Source organism: Sceloporus occidentalis, unplaced genomic scaffold, assembly GCF_023333645.1.
Source record: "Sceloporus occidentalis isolate IW3139 unplaced genomic scaffold, rSceOcc1.0.p SCAF_2, whole genome shotgun sequence".
In the NCBI taxonomy this organism is placed as follows: Eukaryota; Metazoa; Chordata; class Lepidosauria; order Squamata; family Phrynosomatidae; genus Sceloporus; species Sceloporus occidentalis.
In genome coordinates this window covers 49,142,553-49,170,545 of record NW_028316982.1, presented here as the reverse complement: position 1 = coordinate 49,170,545, position 27,993 = coordinate 49,142,553, and the positions used below count along the sequence as shown (strand labels likewise).

Sequence of the window (27,993 nt, the reverse complement as noted above, 5' to 3'; positions counted from 1 at the left end):
GAACAGCAAAGGAACACTCAGGAGGGATTAATTCTTTGCCTCTTTTCAGCCATGGCGGCAAAGAGCCCTCACTGGCATAGCTACCTCCAAGTGATCCTGTCCCGTGAAACTCAGAGAGTGGAGCATTTTCAGAAGGCAGAGAACACTTTGTTGATTGTATTGGAAAGAGTCAATGCAATGGACCCCAGGTTTACAGTGGACTATTCAAGAAACCTGGAAGCCTTAGAGTTTGCCCTCTGTGCTGCAGAGGATGAAGTAACCATGCAGGTTCCCTTGTGCATTGATGCTGATGATCTGATTCTGGAGTGTTCAGGGGAACAGAGCGACTCTGAGAAGGTTAATAATGAGAACCACCAAATGCCAGGGTGTTGCTGTTTCAAAGTACCCAAGGATGGGTCTCATCAAAACTGGACCAAAGAAGATGTATTCAGTGTGGCAGGCAGTACTGAATCCAGTGGTCACATTGTGCCAGGCAAGATCCTTTGTCTCCTGAAAGAACTGATCGTCGCTGCTGTTGTTTATTGCAAGAGTCAATCCCTCATCAGGCCAGGTACTGTCTGAGAGAGAAATAGAAAAGAGATGTCTTGGGGAAGGAGGAAGCTGCAATCCTATGTACTCTTAAGTGGGATTAACACACTGAATTTAGTGCAATTTCTGAGTAAGAATACATAGGACTGGACTTAAGGAGACCAAGGGGGAGGGGGAAACTGAGGAAGAATATAGCATAAGTCTCGGTATGGATAGTCACTGACACTGTATATGATGTTAGGGTTCCAGTGTACTTGTGTTTTTGTCCCATGTAGTGAGATGCACAAAAATGTGTATGTTCTCTCTCTTCATATGTCTAGAAAGCACAGAAAGCTGAGAGGGAAAATATTTTTGTACTACAACAATGCACTATCCTGTCTTAATATATTAAGTGGGGTAAAGGAAACAGCTATGCCATGGCTTTCAGCTAAGACATGTATATGTGTATATCCCTTCAGGTCACCTGCCAAAGAACTAAGTCACTAATGCTAATAAAAGTAAACTATCTACAACATTTGGGCTAGATAAGTAGTTTAAATGGATGCGAAGATGTGCGCACAATACCCAAAAGTACAACATAAAATGAAACTGAAGATATGGTTGGCATTTCAGTACAAAAATACGGAAACACGTAATCTTTTTTTGGCATTCACTGTTTTTTTAAAAAAAGATAGGCCGTTGAATATTGCATATCAGAGAATTCACAGTCCTGCTTTTTTTTTTTAAAAAAAAAATACTAAATGGTATAAGCCTAAGGTGAAAAAGTTTTGTTCATTATTACAAACTACCCATGACACTTACATTCAGCACCAACCAATCATTCTTTGATGTAACTAAAGTACTGCATTTCCTCAGTGCCTGTTATTTATGTACTTAGCAATGATCATAGAATGCCTTTAAGGGAAAATGTGAAGTTTATGTGAAACAAGCAAGAAACTCATTCTGATTTATCTCAATATAATAAGCTGCATGAAAATATTTCCAAGAGAGATTGAAAGAATTTTTCTCATGTGATGCTGGGAACACTGTGAATAATGTACGATTACTAGCTAGTTAGAAATAATGTGACTATGTGGTAATAGTCACAATTTTGAAGATAACTTCAGATTTCTCCCTGATTGTCTCCATTCAGTACACATGTAAATACCTATGTGTTCCACTGAGCTGGAAAAATTAAAGGCCACGCCATTTGAGGTTCTAGCAGAACATGTCAAATGATGTTGGCAGACCATATCAGTAATTGGAGAACATCTGTTATCCATAGTGTTGATAAACTTAAAGAGCAGAACTTCTCACTAAATGTATTCTAGAAAATGTGGTACCTTGAATTTGAAATAGAAAATGTGTTTCAATGTTCTTAGCTGATCAGTTTCCTGGTGTGGTTCCTACAGTTTCTACTATAATTTTGATGTTATTTCTGGAAATATTTCTTTCTACCTTAAAGAAAGCCGCAGATTCCCAATAACTACAGATTAAAAACAAGGAAATATGTATATTGATCATTTATTTAACATATGTGCAACGGACACATATGCTTGTTTTTAACTTGCAGTTTTGTGGAATCTACACCTTTTCTCGGAGAAGAAAGAAGATTTGCCAAAATATTAAAGGTAGATCTACTTAGTTACAGATATCAGGGCTTTAATATACTGTGTAATTTAAACTTCATGTAAAATATCTTCCTGTTATGATATTTTGTGCAGTTCTGGCAAGAGTACAAAACGTATATGTGAAAGTTATTATGTAATAAGTTAATTTAATGTATTTCCATAAAAAGAATGTCTCAAACTAGCGCAACAGATTCCTCTCAAGGCATAAAGTGCATGCTAAGACTGGTAGGAGCAGAGGAGACACTTGTTAAGTCTTGGCAGTATGTATCTGTTGGCTCAACAACAAACCATATTTTTCAATAAATACATACATGGAACAGAAATTGAGGAAAGAAGCAATCCTATATTCACACAATTGTATAAAGATGCTTTCCCCAAATGACTGAAAAAGCATTTCAAGAGCCACCAGTTGCCTCAACTACCAAGAACTGATGGCAGATGAAAGTAGGGCGACCATTTAGGCTTCACTGAGAGGAAATGCATCACTGGATAAAGAAGACACAGATTTGCATAAAGTTTGTATATGATAATTTATTTGTAATCTAGATGTATACAGTCACTAATTTATATAGGGGTAGAATTCAGGGACATAGCCACACTAGTCTGGAATATCAGTATGCAAAGGGGTCTTGTTTGTAGCACCTCCGAAAATAGGTGAGTGAAAGAAGTTGTAGCATAAGCTTTCATAAACTTGGGACTTTACCACACAAGGCTAAAAAGTGCAATTTTAGTAGGATAAAAGTGTCTTTGGCCAGTACTTACCACATGACATTGTGTTTACCTGCTTCCTCCCTGCATTCCATTAATCGCTGTAGTGCACCTTTTCATTGATGAGCAAAACCTGTAAATACCTTTAAATGTGACTATTATAACACAGCGGCATGAGTGGGTGCAAAAAGTCTCTTCACTTCAATTCTGGCATTACAGCAGTCCTGTGGCAGGTCAGGGACAAATTCCCCTCTTCTTTCCCCTTCTCACCCACTATTCCAAAGCAGGCTAACTCCATGGCTGGCATTTAAAAAAAAAATTGCTGTCTTTGCATACTTATGGTACAGCAATAAAATAAAAATAATTTTAAAGCGTTTTTTGCAGGCATGGAGTTAGCCTGCTTTTGGAGGAGAGAGGAGAATTGTGCCCTCTCATGGCACTGACTGCTGTAAAGGCAGAACTGCAGCAAGGAGACATATCACACGCAGTGGTGGGTTGCAAGCAGAGCAGTTGTGAGAAAGAAAGCAGGTTAGTAAGGTATGTTTTCAAAGTGTTATGTTCCTGTTTCCTTAGTAATGTGACTGCTATGAGACACAAGGATGATGTGATAATGTCCTTGATCTACTTCCTTAGATGAATGGAGTGAACTGCTGCCCAGTTGCTCAGTTCACTACATGCATCTGCGGAAGTAGACTAAGCTTATGAGAATGTATGTTGCAACTTCTTTTGGTCAGTTAGTCCCAAAGGTGCTGCCAGACCCATTTGCATACTAATTTATATAGTTAATCTTCAGAATAGTGGGGAAGACTTGTGACCAGTTGCCTTGTGTGTGATAACAGGCAGATTCAAAGGCATTGATGTTAGGTTTCTTCATCTTTTTATTGAACATGAAAAGTAGACCTTCTCAAATACAAATTACCATACTTCAGAAGACTGCCCCCTGTATAGTCTGATACATGGCTACCATAGATTAAATACATAGTCAGATGAGTTCAACAAAATCATCTTCAAATGTCTTGCTTAATAACAGTGGCAGGCAAAAGCAGGAAAAGAATCACTGAACAATTAATAATTATTGCAGTATTGTTGGTCTGTCCATACCATGTTGGCTTGGTGATTCTATAATTCCAAGCCTGCCCTATAACAAGCAGATAACATATGAGGAGCCTTGTGTTACCCACTAAATGGGAACATGATTCAACTAGGAGACAGCTAGAAAGAAAGCCCCATCATAATGTAAAAAGTTTCCTGGTTAAAAAAAAAAAGACAGATTAGAAACAAAACATGGAAGACAAGGTTTCTACCAAGTGTAGTAAAAGCACATGCTGGAAAAAGTACATGAAGAAATTTCAGCCAAAGTAGTCAAGAAGTGAGACTACAGTATCAGTCCATGCTAAAATATGAACCTGTTTCAGCACTACTTCCACCCTTATCAGGGCACAGCTTGATTATATTACATTTATAGTACTGCAGTGAAGAAGGGCAGCATGGAGTTGAGGTCTGCTCTGGCTTCTTTATGTAGACTCTGGCAACAGTGCATGACAGTAGCCCAAGCTGAGGTGGCAAAAAGGGCAGACATAGTCATTACTAACCAACTTATGTTTCTGGATCTTAATTTATAAAATTAAGCTGCTCAATTATAACTTTCTGCTACAGTGAGAAGAATCAGTACTAACTAATCTGTGGCCACCCACAATGGTGACTGGTGGCGTTCATGTCTGTGGGATAATAAGTCTGTTTTGGGTTTTAGTCAAAACTTCAGGCACTATCCAGGGTGCTAGATGCTGTCACCAAAACAGGATCAGTATTATAGATGGCTGTCTTTCAGTTCAGACTTTTTGGTGTTCACGTTCAGACTGACATAGATTCAGCGCCCCAGTGAAATAAAGCCACTGGCTGCCACAGGTCACCCTGAAGGAGGACCAAAGGTGACAATATGGTTACGCACTCCCCACTTTCCAGAGTGGTATAATATCTGCAGGTTTTATATATCTTTGGATGGGAGCTTTGTTTTGCTACAGCTGCAGAGCTCTTTGGGCTGGAAGTCAGTCTGAAGAAAATGGAAGTTCTCTACCAGTCTGCACCACAGGAAGAACACTACCATCCCCACATCACTGTAGGCAGATCTGTGCTTAAGTCCATCCAGCAGTTCACCTACCTGGGAAGCATCATTTCCTCAGACGTCAAGATTGATAAAGAGATCGATCACAGATGAGCAAAGGCATATAGTGCATTCGGAAGACTTCACAAAAGAGTCTGGAGTAACAAACACCTGAGGCGAAGCACCAAAATCAGTGTGTATAGAGCCATTGTACTGTCTGTTCTCCTTTATGGGTCTGAAACATGGGACGCCTATCGCAAACACCTACGACTCCTTGAACGCTTTCATTAGCGCTGTTTACGCACAATTCTAAATATACACCGGACTGACTATGTGACAAATGTTGCTGTCCTTGAGCAAGCATTGAGGCCATGCTATTGAGGACAGCAGCTGCGCTGGGCATGACACGTTTCTAGGATGAAGGACCATCGCCTCCCAAAAATAGTATTCTATGGTGAACTCGCCACAGATCAGCGTCAGAGGGGTGCTCTAAAGAAGAGATACAAGGACTCCCTGAAACAACATCTCAGGCTTGGCCAAATTGATCACCAACAATGGTCCGCCCTGGCCTCGCATCGGGAGGCATGGAGACGCACTATCTACGATGCTGCTGCCTTTTTGAAAGTTCACACCAAATGAGTCTTGAAGAGAAATGACAATGCAGAAAGAACCGCAACCTGGAAACATCACCCAAGGAGACTTTCTGCTGTGCTTTCTGCAACCAGACTTGTTTATCTCGGATTGGCCTTTTTAGTCATCAACGCGCTTGTAGAAAGTGTGGGATGAGTCATTCCTGAATCTTCGTTTGCAAAGTAAAGCCAGAGAGAGAGGGATGGGAGCACACTGGAGATTTATGGTTCCTCATGATATCTGCTGTATTTAAAAATAAACAAGAACATGCCTTTGGACGAGCAGGTACTCTTAGGCCTGTTACAGACTGCCAAAATAAAGCTGCTTCGGGTCTCTTTGGAGGTATGCTATTTAAATAATGCATGGGTCATAAGAGTCCGGAGGTCGTGCCAAAGCCACACTCCATTTCTAAACACTGGAGTGCAGCTTTGGTGCAGCTTCCGGATTCTTAGGATGCATGCATCATTTAAACAGCATACCTCCAAAGAGACCCGAAGCAGCTTTATTTTGGCAGTCTGTAACAGGCCTTAGAGAACAAAACAAACCCACTAACTGTGTCTGATATTCCTCAAAAGGCAAACTGTGCGACCTTCCATAAGTCTTTTACCCTATTGCAGTTAGAAACTCCCATCTCTACCTTTCCCCATATTAAGATTACAAACACACTTCAAACTGTTTCTTTCCCCTTTCCTTTTGCTTTGCGGGGGGGGGGGGGGGTGTCACTCTCTAAAGGCTGGCTCCTGGGCCTTAAGGAAAAGCATCCCACAATCAATATGAAGGGAGCATTAAGGTTCTCCTGTGGTTAATATCCTAGAATACCCCTTCACAGTGATCATCATAGACAAACTCACAATATATTATTCTCCAGTCAGTAGTCTCTTATGTTATGACACAAACACTAAACTGTTGTTACTCTGCTAGTTTGGCCTGCTGATAGTCAAACTTACAATATATTATTCTCTAGTCAGTAGTCTCTTATGCTTGCAAACAAACGCTAAGCTGTTGTTACTCTCTAGTTTTGCCTGCTGAAACAGCATTACATGTTCAGAGACAAGTGCATTTTTGTCTTGTTCTGTTTGCTGTTTCTTCTGTGTTGCTGTTACACCCCATGGCAAGATTGCCTCATTGCATCACTCCAGGTGTCTATGGCAAAGTAGGAAGGAATTCAAGGAAGTAATTCCAAAAAGTGAATTAGAGTTGCATAAGTTGCCAGGTTTCAAGGCTTGGCTCCAACTGACAGGATTGAATGGTCTCTGATCCCTTGCTTTCTGATCCCTCCAGTCTGGCTGTTAAACAATATGGGGAGGGGAGAAGAAAGAGAACATATACCTGCACTAAATCTTCTTGCTGTTGTAGAGCTTTGCAGGGACACCAGGGCACTGGTTTCTATGTGTGCTAGAAGATTACATGGTTGACTTAAAGGGTTTTTGGTCCTAGTATGAAATTTGTTCTCAGACCCTCCCTCTTCATGGTACAGTGCTTTCGGAGGAGGAAAGTATAAGCATTATAAGGCAAAATAAGGTTGGTCAGTAAAGAAATGTGCATACATACATGACAATACGAATATGCACAAACCAGCCAGACCCTAAACAAATTCTGGGACAAGCCTGCTTGTTGCTATTGCAACACAAAACCAGCAGACGGTACTTTAAAAGTTCACAAAGACACATGGGGGACACCATTTAATTTCTTATGTGCTTACCTCATTCCTTGGGTGGATCTACCCTGTAGGAATAATGCAGTTTGGCACTACGTTTAACTGCTGTGGCTCCATCCCACCAGACCCTGGGATTGTGTGATCCTGAGATTTTTGTGAGACACTAGTACTCTTTGGCAGAAAAGCAGAAGAGCTTATAAAACTACAAATTCCAGGATTCTGTAGGTTAAAGCCATAGAAGTTAAAGTGGTGTCAAATGACATTATTTCTACTGTGTAGATGCATCCTTAGTCATTAGCCCAATTTCAAAATGTATCCCATGCCACTATCAAGGATCACCAAATTGTTTAATTTTTTTCTACCTTAGAGTACTTTGACAGCATGGTCAAAGCTATAAAACATTTCTATTGTTGCATCTGTAGCTCTCCTCTTATAATGTTAGAAATTATTTCATTTGATATCGTTTTTGTTGCTGGTTAACCATGTCCTGCTGCCTGTAACAATCAGCTCTCTAGACAGAAGAATGAATTCCATACTAGGAAGTGTAATTATGTTCAAGGTGGACACCATTTTACATTGCTGTCTATAACAGTTATTCCTCAAAGTCATTCCATGGTTTGCTATAGCTTTATTTTAAGGACTCCTATCTTTATAGTCGTCCTATGTGCATATAGATGTTGATATTCTCATCCTTTTACTTGATTATTTTCTAATGTCTCTGGCACTGTTATTCTCCATATGGAAGGGAACCTAAAAATCTTACTACAGCTGGATCAAGATATTTTGCTATCTCCAGAGGAGCAGACAAGTGATGCTTCCTACCCACTAGCACCAAAATACCCCAAACTAGGCATGTTATGTACTGGAGTATCTGAAACAGAAAATCCAAGCACCTGTCTACTTCTTTCACTAAAAGTATAATAACTATTGTCATTATCCCTGCAAGGTAGTATTGCCACTACTACTAACATACACTAAGTTTGAGTCAGGGGGAATTCAGATCTACAAAGATTGTCAAGACTATAAGTGCTACACCAGTACTTTCAGTCTAGAACATTAGGCAAACGCTAGTGACCAAATGGCAAGAACTGGACTTAAGACCAGGCGATTCTCAAAATAATTCACAATTAAACTAAGGAGATGGGTTTATTTACAAACAATAGGGGAAAGGGGCAGCTATATACAACAAGAACACATAATACAACAGGCAAAACTAGCAAAGGCATAACTAAATTAACTATGCACACCAACCTGAACTTTCTAAGCAGTAGCCAAACCACAGGAGCTGTACAGACTACAAAGCAAAACATCCACAGAAGCGAATGATGGAGAAATGAACAAAACATAAGAGGCATTTTACCCATAAGAAATAGCAACCAATTAATTGGTCCCAGAGTGAAGCCACCAGAATGCCTAAAGCCCAGTTCCCTTTTGCTCTTTAGTCTAAGTTCCCCCAAGAACCGTTTTAGAAAGAAAGAAAAAAACATGCTCCCAAACTACTGAGAATGATTGTAACCTTAATTAAGCAAAAATAAACCCTTATAGGTATAGAAAATAATTAAGTCTGAATTTTCAGGCTATCTGATAATTGGTAGCAACTCACAGGAAGTGACAATGACCAATTAAAGTAACTAATAGTTGGTTGCTTTTTCATGACACTCCGAATCTGCTGCCTGAGGCAGCTGCCTCACTCAACTTAATGGTAGGACAGTAAGTAGCTTTATATTAGAAGCATGACAAAAGATCCAAACTCTGATCACATAGATTACCCCTACTGAACAGCAGGGACCTGTGTTCAGTAGGATAGCATTTCTCATTTCAGAGTTAAGGTAGTGAGGAAGAAAATTGGTATAAGACATCCTATGGCTCTGAATCTATCTTTCCACCCCCAAAATTCCCATATGTAGAGAGACTTTCTCAGTAATGTAGATCATGATATCCCAGGCATTTTCAGGAGACTGGTTTGTTGGTGTGCAGTCAGGAACTGTTGGCATACATATATTTTGGAAAAATTGACTCTTTTTTTGCTAATGTAATTAGTCTCTGAAAATTCTGGCTCTTGGGGATTCACAAGAGAGTCAGAATTCTATGTTCTCTGTGTGATACACACACACACACACACACACACACACACACACACAGCCTGTCCCTGAAATTCATTCCCTAAATGCCTTCCAGGACCACTTTGAAATTTTCACAATAATGCAAAATGCAAAATGAGTAAGTTGGCTGTTACAGGGTTTTGGAAAGACAAGTAATCTGTCAGCACTACTGAGATTCAAGTGTTAAAAAGAAATTTATTCCATCCCCTGAGTTCCCTTTGTTTGGTTATGAGGAATGCTTTGAGTTGTGGTTTTCAGAAAATATGCTGGAGGGAAGAATGCAGAACTTTTAAAAAGAGAGAGAGAGAGAGAGAGAGAGAGATAAAGAATCTTTTGAAGATCTAAGTATAAATTGGCCAAAATATAGGAATAGAACAGAAATAATTTTTCAGAAGTGCAGATTGCCAAACTACAGTAAGGATAACAAATAGCTAGGTAGATATGGAGACTATCAAGAGAAGTTAGGCCAACACTATTTGGTTGGAAAAAAACACATTTAGGTGCAGGACAGACCACCCCAAAAAGGCGGCCTGCCGGTGGCCCTAATTCCCTCCAGAGGAAAAAGAACCTGGCAAAACCGGGTTCTTTCTGTGCTGCAGGGTGGACGTCATGAGAGACAGAGAGACAATGGCAGCATCCTGTGTACACGGCGCCACCATCATGACGTAAGTGCCACCCCATGTACTCGCAACCCTGTGGCACATCATGATGGCGGCGCCGTGTACACAGGATGCTGCCATTGTTCTGCCACATCGCTGTGCTAGGGTTAGGGACCGTGTGGTTGCTGCTCAATCCCTAACCCTAAAATTGTCACCAGCATAGTGCATTTGGGCGGTCTGTACCGCGCCTTATTGACTTAGGACCAAGCTCATACCATAAAATGTTAGAATGATATTAGTTATGGGGCTTGGACCCTGGTGCATACTAATCAATGAGAATGCAGTCATTTGCTTAGAAAGGATGGAGAGGCAGGTATTATATACAAGCAGCTCTTTAGTTAACACAGATACAACAAAACACAATCTAGTAAACACTGACGATTGCTAAGCCCCACTGCAAGCAAATCTTACTGATTTAATTTGGATTCCATTGGGATTTATTTGTGCTGCATAGTGTCCACGGCAAAGCTTGGAAATGCTAATTGCTTGGACTGCAGCTCCCAGACTCCCTCATTCAGCATGGTCAGTGGCCATGTTAATGCAGAGATGCTGGGAGATGTATTTAAAAAAAGTTTTGCAAGTTGTAGTCCAAAGCATAATGTGCTTTGCATCATGAACCCTTAGAATACCCTTCTCTATTCACAGGAGAAATAACACTAAGGGTTATGACAGTAGTAGGACCTTGAAGAAGCTCTGTGGTGTGTAACTCTATTCTCAGATTTCTTTTGGTCATCTCTAGGTGCACTCAGTGCGGAGAGGTTAAAGGATGATGACATGCAGTTGCCTTTATTGATATCCAGTGGCTGGAAAATGATCTGCTTCAACATTGTCCCTGTAATAAGAAGAAAGCAGGGTGCTCTGAAACCTCACAACAGTTGGCAAGAAATGGGATTTCCACAAGGAAGTTTGAGCAAAGTCACTGAGGAAGCTGACTTCATCCCTACCAGTTATTGTCATTGGAGGTAAAGAAGTGCAACTATGTTGTTTCAAAGGGTGTTTGCAGGGTATTTTGGGAGGTGGGGAGAGACCGGCATAATGGCACATAAGTATACTATGCATGCATAGGGCATAGTGTAACAACACACTTTTGCCTTTTCCTCATCCAAGAGACAGTTTGGTACAGTGGTTTTAGTTGTCAGAGTACAATTCTGAAGATCAGGGTTTGAATGCCTTCTTGGCCATGGAAATCCCCTGGGTGACTTTAGGCAAATAACATTCTCTCAGGTGAAAGCAAAGACAAGCCCCTCTGAACAAATCTTGTGCCCACCCCTTTTTTTTTTAGGTTTGTCTTATGGTTGCCATAAGTCCAAAATGACTTGAAAACACACAAGAGGTCTTACATTCAAACCTACAAACAGTGAGAGGAAGTCTTCTCTGAAGATGCCAGCCACAGATGCTGGTGAAACGTCAGAAACAAACCCTTCTAGAACATGGCCACATAGCCCGAAAAACCCACAAAAACCTATAGCGAGAGGAAAAATGCTCAGAACAACACTGTTGTATAACATGAGACACAATGGTCTCCAACCAAAGTTTATGTGACGAGAGAGATATATTTTAGGAGGTGGGGGTGGGAAGTTCACTTAAGAAGTGTATATTGGCTCAGATTTTAAAAGTATTTAAAAATATACCAGACATTTTCTGACATTACCTCAAGACTGATCAGAAAAAGAGTCTCCATGTTCTATAATGATTTCCTTTACCTTCGAAACATAATGAACAACCTGTATAGACAACAGTAGCATCCCCAAGGCATGTATTTCTGGAAGGCGGAATGGCTATATTTGATCAGGGTTGGTTGTTTTAAAGGAAAAGACTGGACTGCTCATTTTATCCTTTACATTCTCAGTCTTTTTCCACATCTGTTAACATTAAAATACTTTTCAGATAGTGGATTTTGCATATAAAAATATTAATAATAATAATAATAATAATAATTTTTATTTATATCCCGCCTTTCCAATTGCATGATCAAGGCGGCTTACAAGACAAGAAACAATAAAATACAAGTAAAACATCACAATATAAAAAGTTTAAAAACATCATTACTAGGGGTAGGAATGGGAATCTATACAAATCACAATTCACTAGGGGCAAGAAAAAGACAATATATTGCACTAATTCGGGGTCGAAAAACAGAGGGCAAGGAGCAGAGAAAAAACACTATTACCTAAAGTGAAAAAGCCAACTGGAATAGATGCGTTTTTAATTGTTTCTTAAAAGAAACTAAAGATGCAGAGGAACGGAGCTCTACAGGGAGCTTATTCCACAATGAGGGGGCGGCGATAGTAAAAGCCCTCTGTGAGGTCCTCACCAAATGGGACTTAGGGACCTCTAACAAATTGGTCCCAGATGTTCTGAGTGTGCGGGGCGGATTGTGTGGGGAGAGGCGGTCCTCCAAGTACCCTGGGCCCAAGCCATTTAGGGCTTTATAGGTCAAAACCAACACCTTGTATTGAGCTCGGAAGCGAATGGGTAGCCAGTGGAGATCTTTTAAAATAGGTGTTATGTGGTCTGTCCTGGAACTACCAGCGACCAGTCTGGCTGCCATATTCTGCACCAATTGAAGCTTCCGGGTTTGGTACAAGGGTTGCCCTATGTAGAGCGCATTGCAGAAATCCAATCGAGAGGTTACCAAAGCATGTACAACAGTTTCAAGGTCCCGACGGCCCAGGTAGGGGCGCAGCTGGCGTATCAGCCGAAGCTGATAACAAGCACTCCTGATCGTCGCGTCCACCTGAGATGTCAGATGAAGCGACGAATCAAGGAGTACTCCCAAGCTGCGCACCGAGTCCCTCAAGGGGAGCGTGACCCCATTCAGGAAAATGGACATAATAGGTCTAGGCTACTTTGAAGATTTGCCATAACCTACAGTCTCTTAGCAACAGCCTTGTCTCCTGCAATATGGAACAAAAATAGTGGCTTTTATCTGCATGAATCAGTAACATTATTTTAAAATGCTTATAATGGGGGGAGAACCTAAATTTTAATTAAGACCTGAGTTAGAAAGATCATGACCTCCTGCCTTTTCTGCCACTATTTCAAGCAGTAGTGGTGGTTAGGCGCTCTACAACTTTATCACAGCTATAGTAAATTATTGTATTTCAGATTATTAATTTTTATGGGGCAGCAATTACATCTTTTTTTTTTTTTTTGGAAAGATGAAAAATGGCTCTGAAATGAACTATGAAATTCATTTTCCAGGAAAGAGGGTATGCTAGTCAGTCATGGTTATGTTTTACTTCATTGGCTGAAAACACCGAAACACTATGGGAATATATATTTTAAAATGGGCAGAACAGTGGCTGCATATTATGCTTCGTGTTTCACCCCTTACAAAAGGAAGATACTGTCTTTTAAAAAATGAAAACTGACATTAGGGGAAACACAGATTAGGGGAAAAGACTGCTCCCTCCTGAGATTGCCCATGGTTGCTCTGATAACATATTCTATAAATATAATGGTTGATTTATGAAAAGCTGTCTCCTCCTGTTTCTAGGTTGTAAAAAAAGAAGAAGAATATATTAATGTAAGAAAAACTTAGTGGCTATTGAAAGCCATATGAAAACTAAGATATTGATTGGAGAAATATGTATCTCACTTGCATTATATTATAACTGTATTTCTAGAGTGTCTAGAGTACTGTAAAATTTGCAGAAGCAGCATAATAGGATAAGACTGCTAGCGCCTGCTAGTCCAGAACACTGCAGAGCAGCTGGGTTTGGCAGCTAGACTCTCAATAAGAGTGGTCTCAGAGGTCATTCTACAGCTCTTCTTGTCTAAGTGAATGTGTGTCTGTCTGCATACATTACAACAAAGAAATATCTAGGATCCAGGAGGATGCAATGAATCCTCCTTTCTTCCAGAGATATGTATAGAGTGATATGTGTGTGATATAATAAGATTCTCTTGAGAGGGGTAAAAGGGGGAAAGGGTGGACTTCCAGTAATCTGAAGCACACTGCCTCCTAGATGTCATATATAACCTCCTTTCACAACAAACAGTTGTTGTGCATCTGCAGTCGTTAAGGCTGGGAACACAAATTCATTCATTGCCATCAATCTATAAATACGTGAATAGAGAAATAGAAACAAAATATTACACATCCAGATCTTCTGATTTTGTCAGAACCTTTTTAATAAGTTCTAGAGTAGAATCTGTTTCTAGTTCAAGTTCCATTTGAAACCTTGCAGAAATGCTAAAAATGTGGATTTTATTTTATTTTGCATCACATTTTTCTAAGGATTGTGCCCAAGGTGGATAATCAAAATAACAGATACACAAATATTTTAAATGGCAACATATAAAATGAAGATATCAGGAAATATCATGGGGATGTCAGAGATGTGTGCACCCCTCCAAGGTCTAGTGAGGGCAAAAGTGGCTCTCATCTCCTCAGAATTTGTCCACCCTGAGTTCAGTGAAGACTGTCCTGGCATAGAATAATGTTTGGGCTAAATAAGATGATCTAGTTGTTTCCAGTTTATGGCAATCCTAAAACAAACATATCATGGGGTTTCTTGTCAGATAATCTGTTCTGCCCATAATTCTATAACAACATGCTATGGTAGAAGATCAGTCCTGTACCACAGTGTTGCTCAGACTTGTGGTCTGTGGACAAGTCCTGGCTCATGAACTTGGCTGCTGGTTTTGTGAAAGGTGAATTTCCAAGAAAGAAAGAGACAATTGTAGTGAAGGAACACAAATATCGTTCCAGTGCCTGGTATATTGGGGGTGGGGAGAACCCAGTCTCTTACATCAGGTAATTTAAGAAGAAGAAGGGGTGAAACACGTATCATTGATCACAGAGTACAGTACATAGAGCTGTTGTACTGTACATTACTAGGCTTTAATAATAATAATAATAATAATAATAATAATAATAATAATAATAATAATAAATTTATACCCCGCTCTTCAGCCAAAAGGCTATCAGAGTGGCTTACAAATTGTTAATTAGACTTTTCCCTGCCCTCAGGCTTACAATCTAAAAAGACACAAAAGGAGAAGGGAATGGCAGTGGGGAAGGGGGAAAGTCCAGCAGATCTTCTCTCCCTCGGAGGCCTGGATCAAGGCTGATGGACTGGATGGAGGGCCCATCTTCTTATTCTGATTAGGCCCAATGGAGCTGGCCTGCCCTTCTCTCCCTCTGGATGAATGCCTCTATTTTAAAATTGTGAGGAATGACAGCTCTACAGCTTTCTAAGGCAACTTGTTCAGGCATGAGATTTACCAACATTATCTGTTCATATAAATCTTTCAAGGGTGGGAATCAAGGAGGAGGCCAGGTAGAGTAGATTACATACATATTAAAAGATGAAGTAAATTCTATTTTAGATTCTTAATTGCTATGCTTTTTGATTCTATGGATACATGAGATGTAACCATTTCTGTATGGAAAGGTGTGGAATTCCCAAACCAGGTTCTGCTAGGTCTATGACAGCCTGAAGGAGGTAATGGGATGGATGAGGAAAAACAAATTGAAGCTGAATCCAGTCAAGACAGACATGCTTACTGTCACCAATTTATACTAGGGGCAGTGCAAAGACAGAAATATGTATCAGGATTAGTATGATAACAGATGGAAAGAAAGCTCTCTATTCCCTTGCACTGAGTAAAAGGTGATTGCTGCATGCACTAAAATGTTTTGCACTCTTGGTGGCCACAGCAATTCAAAGTCAGTTCAATCAAGATCAACACAAAGCAGACAGATGTAATCTGCTTTTGTCAGGATCATTCTCTCTCTCATTACTTACCTTCCCAGCACCAAGACGTGTAATCTTTAATAATATACTTTGCTAGTAATCAATATGTCATCTTCAAAAGAGAGATAAGAGGCTGCCACTCAAAGAGTTACATCTTGAGATCAACAACTGATTGAGCTAGGTGACATTTTTAGCATAACACAGTTAACTGTACAGCTTTAGCCAGTAGTAGTATCAACAGGAGAACAAATACTATGCAGAAGTAATAATCTGACCAGTTTAAAAGTTGCTGTTTTTCCTAATTTTTTTGGATCAGCCATCTTGCTTAGCAAAGTCCTGATTTAAACTTCTATATATTCATTTAATCAAAGGCACACATGACTAATCCCCCTCCTCTTCCTTGAGGAAATGATTCTTCAGCCAGCGACATCTGAAGGTCCTGTTGCAGAATTTCAGGTGAACCATGCTATCAGGGACCTTCAGGCTTTATTTTTATTTCATAAATCAGCAACTCCCTGCATCATTACATGAATGAGATGCATCTCCTGGGGATATTTTAGAGGCAAAAATGAAGAGCTAACAGACTTTACCTGACCACTCATGAAACTTAATGGTTGGAATAACCTTGCCTACAATTTGGACCACATACTTCTCAAGAACATGAATAATTGCAGTACAAGGGAGGTGATGGGATTAACCAGTATACTTTGGGTTGATTTACATGTTACATTTTTGTGGGTATTTGCAGAGGAGGGAGTGACTTGAACATCTACATACCTGAAACAAAAATAGCATACAAAGTGGTAACACTGGCCAACATCAATATGTGATGTTGCAATGTTACTAAACCTGCCTGTTCTACATTTGAGTGATTGTGTACATATCTATAGAATGCATTCATATGTGGCATTCTATGTGTATCCACATAATAATTCCACCCATTAATTTTTATCATTCAAAAGAGATGGGGTAACATCCATGCAAGTAGGATTGTACAAACATATGCGGCAAAGACAGTATAGCCAATGCTTCATAGCTGTGTGTCTCATACATTAGCTCTATTCAGTTTGAAAGAGCTGTGTGAATATTATGTAACATCACCTACAGAGACTATAATCCACATATCCCAGAGTACATGGGTACTAAATTACAGACAAGAACCTGTATCTGTCTGAGACTGAGCTATCTCATTAGTGCTTTTGAATTTTATATGACTTGCTGTGTTATTAATTCAGAAATAGTGCATCCTTCCTTAGAATCTGAAAAAAAAGACCCAAACCTGAGTGACCTCTACTTCCATAGTCTCTACATTTCTTGTATAGTTCTCCTTAAGGAAAGACTGGCCTGGAGTATGTGTTAATGGGAGTGGTGACTTGGGTCAACAACATATATCATGGGTTCTAGTGTGTTGTTATTTTATTCTAGGAGTGTGGAATGTCTGGGGACTCTAATTCAAATTAGACCTAGTCTCCATAGCAAATGGTGAAGAATGATGAGAGTTGTAGTCCAGCAACATCTGAAAAGAGATGCTTTCTCCCACTCCTGCTATATTTTGTGGGTTTCCGTCTCAGATTAACTACACTGAGGTGCAGTGAATTCTGAAAGAACAATTCAGCTTCTAGCTTCATTTTTTTCTTTTTAGGTGCTGTACTAATCGCCCCATCCTCAGACTTCTCCAGATTGTGAGCAACCTGAAGGGATATCATTTGGACAGTCTTTGTCTCCTTGACCAAGTTAACCATGAGAACTGGAGAAAGGAAAGCAAGAAAGGAGGACTTACATTTCATCACTTGAAGGTAGTTCTTTATTCTTTCTGGACTGTCAATCTTATTTTTTTTTTTATGCATTTTCCTCTCAGCCATCAGGGTGTTTTTCTTTTCTGCTGTGGTAGCTAAAATAACTGGAAAGGATATATAGGCCTGTTACAGACAGCCAAAATAAAGCTGCTTCGAGTCACAGTGGAGGTATGGTGTTTCAATGATGCATGCGTCCTAAGAGTCCAGAAGTCGCACCAAAGCCACGCTCCAGCCCTAAAGACTGGAGCATGGCTTTGGTGTAGCTTCTGGACTCTTAGGACACATGCATCATTGAAACACCATACCTCCACTGTGACTCGAAGCAGCTTTATTTTGGCTGTCTGTAACAGGCCATAGTTCTTCTTCTTCATGTGCCATGATGTTTAACCCTAACAGTAAGGAACACCAATGGTAGGATTGTGCTGCTCTTTTTAAATTGTTGAATCCAGAAACACACACACACATACACAAAACTATCAGGATCCTTGCTCCTGCTCTGTGGTCTGTTCCCCAAGCTGCACATGCAAGAAAGTAGGAAGGGAAATTTGGAACAAGGAACAGCAGGAGAGGTGGAATGAAAGTTGCTTTCATATCAGCACTGTGGCTTTTATGTGAACCTGTATTGGCTGTTTTCTCCATTTTGTAGCTGAAAGGGCTGTAGGGGTGAAAGAGAAAAATAGCTCATCTGTTTTAATGTATCCAATAGTATCTGAGAATGCCAGCAATAGGCCATCAGATGTTATTGGATGGGTTGCATTTAATTGTTTAGACGTGCTTCATCTCTTACCACTACAGGTTAGAGAACATGGAGCAGCAGAACATGTTTTACAAACGTTTGGGTGTATGCCATTTGGGTGTAGCTTGCAGTCTTTTTACCTTAGTTTTTGTACCTTTTAAGTCTTACTAACTGTGAGATTGTTCTAGCAAAGAAAGCCAACTTCAGAACAGATGACAGTTTTAGATTCCTGCCTTGTTTTTGTTTAGCTTTATTTGTGAATTATTTTCTTAATTATCTTGTAGTTTGCTGTGCTTGCCTTGTTTGGCTGAACATTATGAGTTACTTTGCTTTGAATGAAAGCTAATTAGTGGCAATGTTTGTCTCTTAATTTCACAAAGAAGCTTTAATGAAATAGTACTCTAAAGGCACCAGATCCTGTCTGATAACAGAAGCTAAGCATTGTGAGCCCTGGTTAGTGCTTGGATGGGAGTTGTTGTTTGCCTTGAAATCATTTCCAACTTCAGGTAACCCTCCTATCACAGGGTTTTCTTGGCAAGATTTATCCAGAAGGGATTTGCCTTTGCTTTCCTGTGAGGCTGAGATAGTGTGACTTACCCAAGGTCACTCAGTGGGTTTCCATGGGTGAGCAGGGATTCAAACCCAGGTCTCCAAAGTTGTAATCCAACATCATACCACTACACCATGCTGGTAGATGGGAGACCAGCAATGAATTTCAGATACTGTAGGCTGTATTTCAGAGAAAGCAACTTGTAAAAAATCCCTGAGTATTCCTCATCTAAGAAAACCCAATGAAATTCATGGGGTCACCATAAGTTCACAGGGGACTTGAAGGCGTGCGCGCACACACACACACACCAGTCAAAAGCAATACATAAAATGTTGGCCTTTCACATGAGCCACTGTAGAAAGCCTGTTGGTGCCACTTGAGCACCTCTTGCCATAGGATAAGAGTAGAGGCAAAATAGCTATCCAGGGAATAGATAGATAGATAGATAGATAGATAGATAGATAGATAGATAGATATTGTAGATGAGGCACAGTTTAATGAAGCAGTATTTTGCTCATAGTTCCATGGCAGTTAGAACTATCAGAAGTATAATTTCGCCACCATCCACTATCAGAAACATCAGAATTGTAATTTTTAAAATATCATTTAGGTTTTCTGCAATCAACACATATGGAAAATGTTAAATTGACATATCAGACAGAAAGCAGAAATAGATCATATACATAATAGATCTTTTGCTCGAGGGATAAGTTTTAGCAGGTCTAAAATACATTTCATTCTGCAGCTTAGATGATTACTATAAGGAACATGTTAGGTAATACATAGCGTTAAAGCTGCAACAATGCCAAGCATGGTGCCCCTTTTCCAAAGCTAGGGGGAAAAAAATCACTTTTTGGATTACAGAATTCAGAATCATTTAAAAAGCATGGCTAGTAACTACAGCTTACACCATTCATCTGGATTCCCCTACCTTTTTAACATTAACTATCCATATATTATGAAGCTTATCATTTGGCTTTTAAATTTGACTTACCTCTATCCAATTTAAAGCTTATTTGAGCAACATCCTGATGTTATCAGAAGGTTTTTGCTGCCAAATTTGCTGCCTGAATACAGTCCGGGTACATCTCTGCTTCCAGGAGTGCTCCGTGTGGCTCTTTTCGGATCCGGGAGTTTTCTGGCTTAAGAAAATGGCTGCCGGAGCGCTCCTGGAAGCGAGGATGCACCCGGGCTGTATTCGGGCAGCAAATTTGGTGCCCAAGTTAAGCTTTAAGTCGAACAGAGGTAAGCTGAATTCAAAAGTCAAATGATAAGCACCAAGATATCTGGTTCCTAAATGTGCAGTACTAAGCCTGGCATGTTTATTTCTGATAAATGTCTGAAGCACAACCGAACTGTCTGCATTGTCTTTAGCAACTGTGTATGTTTTCTGCTAGATGGTGTTGCTTTGGGCCACTCACTTTTTCTCTTCACCTGAAGACTGGATATATCTGGAAGGGTCTGTGTATCGTCTGCTGGTGATCTTGCTTTGCTGTTTGGTGACAAAAAATCTTCCCCATTTCCTGTATCCTGAACAAAATCTGTTCGAAGATGATGGTTTGGACCTGAATAATTTGTATCCTAAAGTGGAGAGCTTTGCTTGCACCCCAGAGCCCTTCCTGAAATTCCATTTTGCCATGAGAGAAACCAACACACACCAACATGTGGACAATGGTCTCAAAGCCCTACTTCATCTCCCAGCTGAGGATAAGTCCTACTGGAACACTTCCTTCTTTGATATGCTGCTTGATAAGGTAATTGATTCATAAATAGAGGGTTTGTAAGTTACAAAAAAAATGAAATTTTGTTTTTTCACTCTCAGTGACTTCTTGGAATTTTCTCAACCACTGAGGGTTCTTCCAGATTTTAAAATTTATTTTATTTAAAATATTTACACACTATTCTTTAGCACTGCTCACAGGACACTTTACAAAATTAGGTTTCAGTATAAAAATCAAAATAAAATAAAATTTGCTACATGTGAACCTGTCAAAATAATACTTTTTAAAAGCCTGGGAAAACTTAAGTAATGCAAGTAAGCGCCTGAACAGACAGGCCAAAATAAAGCTGCTTCAGGGCACTTTGGAGGTATGCTATTTAAATGACACATGCATCTTAAGAGGCCAGAAGCTGCGCCAAAACTGTGCTCCAGGTCTTAGGAGTGGGGCGTGGCTTTGGCACGGCTTCTGGACTCTTTGGACCCATGCATCATTTAAGCAGCATACCTGCAAAGTGACCTGAAGCAACTTTGTTTTGGCCTGTGTGTTTGGGCCCTTAGTAAGTAAGTAGTAGCACTAAAAATATAGTAATGTTGGTACCAGGTGCAATTTTGTGGAGAAATAATTCCATAAAGGTAATGGTACAAGTGTAATGACTTATTAGAAACTCATTTCCATACAGACAAACATACTGTATCTGTAAAAAAAAAAGGTAAAAAGAATAAATAATTTAAAATCAACACATGAGTAAGATATATAGTTGAGTGATTCCATCCTCTCACACTCACTACCTTCTGAAATTACAGAAAATTAGATGATGATGACTGAGCCTTTAATCAACAACTATTCATTTAGATTTTCACAATTTAATTTCACAAGCTTTGACTCAGACTGAGGAATATTTACTTATCAAATTTGCAGATGACACCAAATTAGAAGGAGTAGCTAATACCCCAGAGGACAGGATCAAAATTCAAAATGACCTGGATAGACTAGAAAGCTGGACCAAAGCTAACAAAATGAAATTCAACACAGAGAAATGTAAAGTACTGCACTTAGGATGAAAAAAATGAAATGCACAGATAGAGGATGGGGGACACCTGGCTGAATGAAAGTGCATATGTAAGGGATCTAGGAGTCCAAGTAGACCACAAGTTGAACATGAGTCAACAGTGTGATGTGGCAGCTAACAAGGCCAATGCAAGTTTAGGCTGCATCAATAGAAGTATAGTGTCTAGATCAAGGGAAGTAATAGTGCCACTATATTCTGCTTTGGTCAGGCCCCACCTGGAATATTGTGTCTAGTTCTAGGCACCACAATTTACAAAGGATGTTGAGAAACTGGAGCGTGTCCATAGGAGGGCGACTAAAATGGTGAAGGGTCTGGAAACGATGCCCTATGAGGAACGACTTAGGGAGTTGGGTATGTTTAGCCTGGGGAAGAGAAGGTTAAGAAGTGATATGATAGTCCTGTTTAATAATAATAATAACTTTATTACAGCCATTTGGCCAGCACATAGTCCTGTTTAAATATTTGAAGGGATGTCATATTGAGGAGGGAGCCAGTTTGTTTTCTGCTGCTCCAGAGACTAGGACCCGGAGCAATGGATGCAAGCTACAGGAAAAGAGATTCCACCTCAACATTGGGAGGAACTTCCTGACAGTAAGGGCTGTTTGACAGTGGAACACACTCCTTCCTCGGAGTGTAGCGGAATCTCGTTCCTTGGAGGTCTTTAAACAGAGGTTGGATGGCCATCTGTTGGGGATGCTTGGATTGAGAGTTCCTTCATGGCAGAATGGGGTTGGACTGGATGGCCCTTGTGGTCTGTTCCAGCTCTACAATTCTATGATTCTATTTTTAAAGCCTTTAAAATTATTACCAGCAAGACTGATATATGCCAAATGCATTGGGCTTGCAGGATTTGCTTTTTCCTTCTTCCCTAGAATCCAGAGGTCCACGAGACATATCCTGGTAAAAACTACTTGAGACAGGGAGATACAGTGGAATGCATAACCTACTGCAATTAACAAGCCATATATCAAAACACTTCTGTATCTGAGTTATTATATGCCTGGGATTTCCAAGACAAAACTCTTAAAATGGCCTGCACAAAAACCTAATGAAAGACAAGAAATGTATACTACTATTTTATAGAAGAGCAACACTGAGTCAAAGACATATTTTACAGAGAAGTAGCTATGTCTGTTGCTGCTCTTTTGGCTAAGGGATAATTATATCAAGACCAAGGATGGTAAAAGTTTTTGTTAATTTTTTTCATTTTTGTTTAAATTGTTAATATATTAGAAGAAGAAAAACCTGCAGTGATCTACATGTACTATAAATAATGCAGAAATCTATCAATAGAACCAACAACCTGTTAGTCCTTGGGTTTAGGAATCTGGTTTAGTTTGATTCTAAGACCTTTAAGTCAAACAGACCTTTAGGCTATTGGAGAAAGTTAATGGTGTGTGCCTGACCAACATACAGAAGAGAAGGAAAATACGCATTATTAGAATTCAGATTTGAACTAACAAACCTTTCATGCCTCACCCTGTAGTCTTTCTCTTTCAAATTTCAAGAATCGGAAATAAAACCTTTTGATAAAAAGTTGTACTGGACATAAAAAAAGAATCCCGAGACTTTCATATTAGGGTAATAATTTTATTACACCACTTAAACAGTACATAGTGAATATTTTTCAGATTCTCCAGAATTCTTCCTTATTCATACCTTCTTCTTTGATAGGAGTTCTGGGGAACTCAAAAGCTTTTACACTATTTTGCAACTTTGACTTGGCCTAAAAATTGTATTGCTCTGTTATACATTTTGTTAGTTTTGATAATTAGCGACAATAATAACTGTATGTCTAACCTGGAGAAAGTGTACGTAAGCTGGATGTGAGGAAACCTTGGCAGCCCCTTTTCTATAGCAAAGCACTTTCTCAAGCAAAGACGTGTTGGAGAAAGCACTGATGGGGATTGATTTAAATGCTTCCTTTGTTAAATGTTTACCTCTAACATATCTACCTTGCTTAAATGTCTCCTGTCCATGGTTGTTGTGGACTTCCAGATCCAGAACCATGCCTCTCTTGTCAATACAAACCTTGTCAACACAAATTATTTCATGGGAAATGTTCTGGGTTGGTGTATCAGAAAAGATAAGGTTGGCAGGGAAAAATACCCCTTTCTACCCACTTTGCCTTTTCCATTTTATTTCATTCATAGTGTCCACTGCCAAGGGCAAAGGAGTGTGTTGTCAAACCACCCTGGACACATTTGATTTCATCTGATCTTAGAAGCTAAATAGAGTTGGACCTGATTAGTACCTAGATCAGAGGCCACCAGGAATCCAGGAATCTCCAGATGGGTTAGGAAAAAAAAATCCTGAAGAGCCCCTGCCAATCAGAGCTGATAATACTGGGTTAGAGGACCAAAGATCTGAGTGTAAGGAAGCTCCCTATTTTGTGGCTTTGTTATATATGAAAAGAACATGGAAAAGTCATTTTTCCAGGTTGCATAAAAGTGGCTGTGCTGGCTGGAGGATTCTGGGAGTTGTAGTTATAGAAGCAACTTTCCTAGGCTCTCCGCAATCATATTTCACTCCCTAATGTATATGCATATTTTACTTGCTAATCATTCTCACTGTGTTCATCAGTAGGGCTTCTTCAATCAGTAAAGACTATGGGCAGCCATGAGCCCATGTGGCAGGCCATCAGGGAACTGGGGAAGGGTCTGACAGCAGTATCTCACAGGCCTCAAGAAATCAGATCATATTGGAAGAGATGTGATGAGGGACATACTTGCAATTCAAGCAAGAATAAGAGTGCTATCATACACATATGTGCAGGAGACAGAATGGAGACAGCTCATTGAGGAAGAAAAGGTGCAACCAGATCCACAAGATTAAGGATGTGTTCTTTCAAGGTTACCAGATCTCAGGGCCAGGCTTGGAATCTCTTTTCCAGTATTCAGGGCAAAGGGGGTGGATCTCAGAGTGTGTTACTCTATGTTGCTGGTTCTATTGCAGACTGCTTTGGAATGATTGGACCACATACTCCAGGGGGTCCACCTGGCCCACTCTTCCCTCTTCCTTCTCTCAAATAATACTAGGAACCACCCCTAGATCTCAGGGTTTGGGCCCTGAAGTCTCAAGCCTGGATGCTGCTCACCTGGCAAACCTAGCAGTTATTCACACTGTGAAAATAATTCAGGACGAATCCAGGTTGAATCTCTGTTGTTCACATCCATACAAAATGCACCCAATTAAGTTTGGAGGGGTGGGGGCTGCAAAAAAACAAAACAAAACACTTAATCTGGGATAATCAATATTGGGTTTTCCCCAAAGTTTTAAAAAAGATCCATATTATTGGTAGTGTGAATAACAGACCCGGGATAAAGTGCTGCATACCAAAAGGGGGTACCAAATGCATTCACACCGTTGGCTCCATCTTTATTTGAATACTTACACATGTGAGCAACTGAACTCACAGAGATGCACACTGATGCAGATCAATGCAGTTCCATAGTGTGAATAACAAACGTAGAATGTGTGAGTGAGATGATTTGCATCATCGGGTTTAAAAAAGGACATGTGAATGACTCCCCAGTTCATGGGAAACATGATTGGCCCAAGATGCCTAAATGACACCAAGTTTGAACAAGCACTTTGTCTTCCTTCCTTTTCTTATAGCTGTTGGGCTTCTGTAATCAGCCACACTGCAAACCTGAAGGCTGGGATATAAAACCGTTAAATGGTGAAACAAAGAAACCCAGAAATAAATGTTTGTTTTCCAGGGATGCAGACATAAAACTTACCCATACCAGTCTGAGAATTGTTGGCAATTGTCTGCCTTAAAATATTCATTGTTCTGTATAGAATGTTTAGCAATGGTAGTGAAGGTTTTGTACTTTTGCAGTGATGGAGATGTCCTTTAATATATTTTCACAGTAATATTTTATTCAGTTTCAGGTGTACCAGATTAAGGATACGCAGCGGATTTCTGCTATGTCAAACATCCTGTCAAAAACCAAGAAAATAGGGAACAACCAGAGCTGAAAAGCATTCCCTGGCATCACAGAGCTACCCTGACTGGATGGATGATTTCAGTAAAGTTCATTTCCTGTGATCAAAATTACTCCTTGATGTGGACTTGAGTTTTTTTTCTCTCATCACAATTGGTTTAGTGGCGAAAAAGCAGAACAAAAATGGCAACCTGTGACCTTAGCCAGGCGAAAATCACCAGGTGGCAGTTCCATCATTAGAAATAATGATCCAATTTTCTATCCTTTGGTAGATCAAGTGAATGCACATGGTGATCTTATTTTCTGTGTACAAATGTATTGTAACAACTAGGTGGAAACATTATATTTTTCAATCTCAGTAAAACAATACAAGCCTGTAGAATTCGTCAAGCAAGAAGCACAGATGCTGTAAAAAGTAGCACACAGTGATCTTATTTTACTCTAAAAGTAGAGTGCTTTCCTTTACCCTGTCTTTGCAGTAAGCTGGCTGGCACAACTTTAGGGGCTCCTAAAAACATGAATAACCATCTACTGGCATTTCTGCTTACCTCCTCTGGCCTTTCTTCCTTGACAGATAAAGATATGCCAGAGAAACAAATACAGGTTGAATATTTCCAGGGATCTGCTATTTCAGAAGGAAGTTTTGTAAGCCACCATTTTTCTGAGTCCAGTTTAGGCTCCGCCTCTATGTGCCTATATATACATTAATTTCAGACACCGAGAAACCACCTATTTTGGTCATGATGATTATGTCTAATAATATAACTTTTAATTGTCATTTAATTGTAATACATTGTACTTTGCTGCAAGCAGAGCATTACAAGCTATGGTGGGACTCGTGTTATATATTATCTTTCTGTATGGGAACATTTCATAAATTCATAATCCGGTATTTTAGGTACCTAGGCCAAAAGGTGCACATATTTAATATGTTTCCATACATTCCCAGTTACTTTAAAGCATCGTTATACCATGTTGATTCATATTTGTGAGAAAGCATGGAGGACTAGTATTCGTACCAGGTAATTAAATTATTTCTCCCCTCTTTTTTGACTCCCATTTTATTCTAAAGAAGTTCACTGGAAATTGTTGTTGGTCCTGTACAGACGGGCCCTTTGCGGCGCGCCCATGACATACTAGGGTTGCCTCGGGGCGGCACGTGCACATGCCCCACAACCCTAGTACATGATGAGGGCATCGCAGCTGCGCAGCACCAACCACACAGCGTGCACAGCTATGATGTCGCAGCTGCGCAGCATTCAAACAGCACTGCGCAGCTGCGATGCCATCGCGGTGTCTTTGTAGCTTTGCAGTGGTGCAACTGTGCCGCAAAAAGGAGCCGCTTTTTAATGCTCCTTTGTTGCTGTGCAGCAGCATTGCACAGTTTGTTTGCGGCACTGCTGCAAAGCAAAGAAAAACGCCTCCCCGGCGCTTCTTTCTGGCGGTCTGTACCCCGCCATTGCTGGTTGCCTTCAAGTCAACTTCAACTTATGGCAACTTCAACTTATGGCAGCAAGTGAATGCTGTCAAATCTAACTCCTAAAAAAAGTAGGCTCATCAAATTGCTGCAAACTTGGTATGTTATGTAACTTCAATTGATTTCATAAAGCTACTCTAGTTAAATTTTGCAACACTGACTCCAGTCATGTATGAAGAGAGAAATCCCAGAGATGCAAGCAGGGTTCAGGAAAAACAGAGGCACTAGGGGCCATATAGTAAACATACAATGACTAATAGAGTGCACCAAGGAGTTCCAAAAGAAAATCAGCATGAGCTTTATAGACTATAGCAAAGCCTTTGCACAGATCATGAAAAGCTACAGGACATTTTTAAAAGACATGGGAATGCCACTGCATTTGATAGTCCTGTTTAGAAATCTGTACTTAGGACAAATGTTAAAGCAGAATATGGAGAAACATAATCATTTCCAATGGCTAAGGGGGTGAGGCAAGGCTGCATATTATCACTCTACTTGTTCAACTTGTATGCAGAAAATATCATACAAAGAACAGGTTTATGCTCGGAGGAAAGAGGAGTAAATACAGGCGGAAGGAAAGTCAACAATCTAAGATATGCAGATGACATTACTAGTGGAAAACATCATGGACTTGGAACAATTACTAAAGAAAGTCAAGGATGAAAGTGCAAAGGCAGGCTTATTGCTGAACATAAAGAAAACAATAATAATGGCTACAGGTATCTACATAAATTCAGCCCAGACAATGTGGAAAATAAAATGGTTAAATATTTCCCATACCTTTCGAGCAAACATCGATCAGAAAGGAGACTTCAGTCAAGAAATATGAAGAACTAGGAATGGGAAGGGTAGCTATGAAAGACCTAGATAAGATCCTAAAGAGTAAAGATATACAGTTGGCCCTTCTCATACACAGATTTTTTATACACGGATTCAAGCATCCATGGTTTGAAAATATTAAAAAAAAAAGTATAAATTTCAAATATGAAACCTT

At 39.9% G+C, this 27,993-nt stretch overlaps 1 protein-coding gene across 2 annotated transcripts; it reads left to right on the top strand.

The window, feature by feature from the left end:
- Window positions 1-26,491, top strand: MAB21L4 (mab-21 like 4). 2 transcript variants are annotated; one of them, XM_089507768.1, is made up of 5 exons: window positions 1-550; window positions 10,735-10,957; window positions 17,343-17,496; window positions 20,180-20,536; window positions 25,470-26,491. In XM_089507768.1, exons 1-5 carry the CDS (start codon window positions 52-54, stop codon window positions 25,554-25,556), a joined length of 1,320 nt encoding a protein of 439 aa, XP_089363894.1. In that variant the 5' UTR covers window positions 1-51; the 3' UTR covers window positions 25,557-26,491. The 2 variants fall into 2 exon arrangements, with proteins under 2 accessions (XP_089363894.1, XP_089363893.1); XM_089507767.1 differs by having other exon boundaries at window positions 25,464-26,491.
- The last annotated feature ends 1,502 nt before the right edge of the window (window positions 26,492-27,993 follow it).